This window comes from Rhinolophus ferrumequinum, chromosome 4 (genome assembly GCF_004115265.2).
Source record: "Rhinolophus ferrumequinum isolate MPI-CBG mRhiFer1 chromosome 4, mRhiFer1_v1.p, whole genome shotgun sequence".
Classification (NCBI taxonomy): Eukaryota; Metazoa; Chordata; class Mammalia; order Chiroptera; family Rhinolophidae; genus Rhinolophus; species Rhinolophus ferrumequinum.
The window spans coordinates 4720446-4724402 of record NC_046287.1 but is presented as its reverse complement, the minus strand read 5'-3'; the positions used below and the strand labels follow the sequence as shown (position 1 = coordinate 4724402).

The 3957-nt window shown below is 43.7% G+C and overlaps 1 protein-coding gene across 1 annotated transcript; it reads right to left on the bottom strand.

Annotated features, from left to right (window-relative positions):
- Window positions 1–407: 407 nt before the first annotated feature.
- LOC117021593 (beta-defensin 105-like) lies at window positions 408–3723 on the bottom strand. The gene is made up of 3 exons (XM_033104827.1): window positions 3654–3723; window positions 3285–3326; window positions 408–547 (listed from the first exon to the last, which is right to left on the bottom strand). Exons 1-3 carry the CDS (start codon window positions 3721–3723, stop codon window positions 408–410), a joined length of 252 nt encoding a protein of 83 aa, XP_032960718.1.
- Between the last annotated feature and the right edge of the window lie 234 nt (window positions 3724–3957).

Sequence of the window (3957 nt, the reverse complement as noted above, 5' to 3'; positions counted from 1 at the left end):
CTTTACTGGTTCCCAGCTAGGACCTTGAGGAGATGACAGCCTCTCTGGGTCTCAATTGCTTCAACTATAAATGTGGATGATAAAATACACCTCATATGGCAATCTGGAGTCATATGAGGAAAGTGTGGGGAAAAGTTTCCTCCATTACTAGGCACTCTACAAATATATAGTGCTGTTACCTGGTTGATAGCAAGGGTCCACTCATGGCTTTGAGCTATTAGGTACCCACTCATGTCTGACTTTTTCAAAGATCGTCTTAAAACATCAGCAAAGAACCAAAGCAGAGAAAGCAATGAGAAGGACCCTGACACGCACGCGTGACTTAGTGAAGCCTTCCTTGACCTTCTTTTGACCTTCCTCGACTCTCCAGCCCTGCGCGGAGGCCAGGAGAGTGCAGGTCTGGTTTATTAGATTATCCATCGTCTTAGCCGTCGTCGGCAACAGAAAAAATTCAGCTCGCACATTCCAAACACCTTCTCATTTTCTGCGCATATCCTCTTGCATTTGCCCCGACCCAGTCTGCATGGCTGGCAAGCTGCAAATTCACCTGCACCGAGAAAGAGCTGCTGCTATGCCTTTTCTGGAACTCTCTGGAAATGGGGAAAAGTTCAAAGGCCACAAAAGAGGGACGGTTTGTATTTCTGATTACAAAGAGTGTTTTCAAGAGCCAACTCAGGTTTTTCAAAGAGCTCTGCTCTTTTTCAAAATGGAGTTGAGGAGAGTTCATTTTTAAGCAAGAGAGAGGCACCAACCCTGTTCTCCATGTGTGTATGACCTTGGGTCAGAAGGAGACCCAGTTCAATGTCACATACATTACAGAACTATGACAATACACATGTGATACTGCTGTAAAAGCTACAAGATGATAATGGGAGAGACAGCTTATGGTTTTGAAAGATCCTTGAAGGAGCGAAAAACTTAGGCTCAGATCTTGTTCACGTGAGTCTGCAATGGCCACGTGTCCTTGGGAAACTTAATTGCAGCTGTCTCAGTTGTCAAATGAACATGCTATAAATACTTGTCTATGTTTTTAATTTTTTTAGTGGTGAAATTTATGTGGAAATATTTTGCCAAACACTATTTACTCAATTAGCCATTTTTGCTGTTACCTTAAGCAGAAGCTATTTTGCACGACCACAAAGAATTTTTCAGGATAACTTTCATGAACCAGATAGATAGTGTCTTTGCCCCCGAAGAAATGTTGATTTGCTGCTCTGGTTCTCCAGGCGGCATTTATGTTGTAACCCCTTCTTTTCTTGCCTATCAACCATGCTCTTCCCAATGACCTCAGAACAACATTGTACCTTACAGGTTAGCGCCACTACTGACTGCAGTCATTCCCTGTGCTCCCACACAGCTCATTTTTCCTTCCTCACGGTCATTTCAGTCTTCCTGTTCCCTGCCTCACCCCTGCTGTCCTCTCAGATGACTTCTCAGTAACAGAGCCAGCTAGAGCGGCTCCATTCCGGGGGCTCTAGCGCATCACCCCGCCCTGAATCTCTTGAAGTTGCCCACATAATTTCTGAATACTAACCCAAAATTCCTTGTATTCATGCAGTGTCACTTACATTGTGTTGCAACTTGCTGTGGTCCCTGGGGAATACCTTGTTTGTCCCTTTGCTTCTGTGAAGCCCACTGTTAGAGTCCAGTCCATTTCCCCAGCTTCTGCTCTCGTAAGCCCGGGTTTGTCACTGTCCTCTTCTCATTGGTGCTGAGCCCCCCTTGAGGTAAGATTTTCAATCGACTCTGCAGCTGATGGCACCGATAGCTTCCTGACCATATTTACAAATAAATGTGACCTTCTCGAAGACGTTGGTTGGACTCCTACTGTATACGTTCTGTGGTGCTAAGGCCTCTCAGCTCAATGGCTAAATCTCAAGCTCCAACCCCTGTTCACTTTAGCTCCTAATTTTATTCTTTTCTACTCCTTAGTTCCCAGCTCCTTCCTCACCTGGGATCTTTGTATTGGCACCTACCTTGATTTCCCAGCTTCTGTAAGCTCCACCGCTTCACCTGGATTTGCTCACATCTGGGCTTTGATGCCTCAGCTGTGCTACTTCGGAGTCAGGGAAGAATGAGCATTTTCAGCCTTAGACTCAGCTAAGACATGGAATTATATGGTATTTCTAATTCACCTGCTTTTTGGGAATGCCAGGGACCATCGCCAGGTGCCCATTCGCTGTAGAATGAGAACACCTGTGCTCCCGCCCATCACCCAGATAACCTGCTCTGGATGCGTTTATATACAGGGCTTATCTGCAGTTGGTACCCAGTGGCGTGGGCAAAATGACTACTTATGACAGCATCTGGGCTTTTCAGGGCGTGTGTGGTCACATTGTTCAATGCCTGTGTCGCACGGTTTGTGGAAGATTACCAACTCTGCTGAACAGTGTTGTTGAGCGCTATTCCACCTGGTTGAGAATCACAGAATTAAAACTTGTGACTCTGGTGTTGGAAGCCTAGCTTACCATTTATTATTGGTGATCCCTGGGCAAAATTGTTCAGTATCTCATCTATGTCTCGCTTTCTCATCTGTAATATGGTGGGTATACTTATACCTACCTCAGAGGGGTATTTTAAAGATAAAATGACATAATCCACATAAAGTTGGTAATAGAATGCCTTATTGCTTGGAAAACACTCATTGACTAGTGACCACCTTAATTTTTCTCACTCTGAATTTCTGTCTGCACATTTCTAAATTTCGTTTGCAATTACCCAAGAATATTTCTTTACGTTCTGTTTATAATATGCTTTCTTCCTGTATAAGATGACTCCACAAAAAAAGGTCAGGGGGCTATTCATTATGAACAGCTGTTTTGTAACAGGGGTGAGTTTTCACTGAACCATCCTCACTCCGTTATTTGACCCTTCCTAGAAGATGGCATACATTGGTGCCACCCTTTACTGGATTAGGGAAGGGAGCTGGCAGAATGGGATAAGCACGTTTCCAGAGCAATGCTATTTGGCCGGTACAAGCTTGATCTTTAACCTTGGTTTACTGAGCATTTACTGAGCACCATGAGCTGAGGAGGAGAGCCACCAGGTTCATATCTCTATGGCCAAAATGACAATCCAGTACCAAAGAGATTTCTCTGTGAAATGGAAAATCCAAATATGATACCGGGAACAGGAGGAGGAGAAGATAAGAGCTGGTGGACTGGAATTTCATGCAGTTCGATTTTCACTACTATCCCCATCGCCTCTCGGCCTCCAGAAGTCAGGTAACGCTGACAGACCAGAGTTCTTCAAAGTAAAAACTACCCTCAAGGAATCTACCTTACCTTCTTGGCATGGCTGGGAATTCTGGAGTCCTGCCTGGCACCCTGAATTCAAAACAAAGCAAAATTTGGAAATTAAAATCAGTGTAAGAAATAACACTGTATTAAACAATACAACCAGGGACAGCAGGTCACAAGGGTAGCATCTTTATTCTATTTCTGAAGCCTAGCTCTCATGGTAACCAGGAAGAAGAAATTAAAAAAAAAAAATTAATAGCAGTTTGCTCTTAGAAAATGCTACCGCAGATTCAAGAAATTCCCATGAGAAGTGCAGTGGGGAGCTGACCGTTACTCTTAATTTTAGGGTGGTGCATAGAAGAATCATCATATTTTATGCTCTGCCCCGTCAAAATCCCACACATTCTCATTTACCTGATGGCAATTGAGCCAAAATGAAGAAAAAGAAGAAGACAAAATACAACATCTTCCTGCTTGCAACCATTGTTGAGGGAAGACTCTTCAGGACAGAAGTTTGGGTGGTTTTGTGAGAACAAGAGGCTCTCTTATATTTGAAAGGAATGCGATATGCTCTCAGTCAGTGAAGTGAATCAAGAAAGAAAACACATTTATATGCTCCATTTCCCAGGATCAAGGATAGACATGATGGATTATAGCCCTTGGCCTCCATAAAGCTTATATTTTGGGGACCTGAGTGGGGTAGTGGAAAGAACACCAG

Bases quoted from the DNA above. Each gene is read 5' to 3' on its own strand.
- LOC117021593 (XM_033104827.1), bottom strand. From the start codon at position 3,723: ATGGTTGCAAGCAGGAAGATGTTGTATTTTGTCTTCTTCTTTTTCTTC. The intron at 3,327-3,653 runs GTAAATGAGAAT...TTTTGAATTCAG, and splicing joins TTTGGCTCAATTGCCATCAG to GGTGCCAGGCAGGACTCCAG. The intron at 548-3,284 runs GTAAGGTAGATT...TTCTCGGTGCAG, and splicing joins TTCCCAGCCATGCCAAGAAG to GTGAATTTGCAGCTTGCCAG.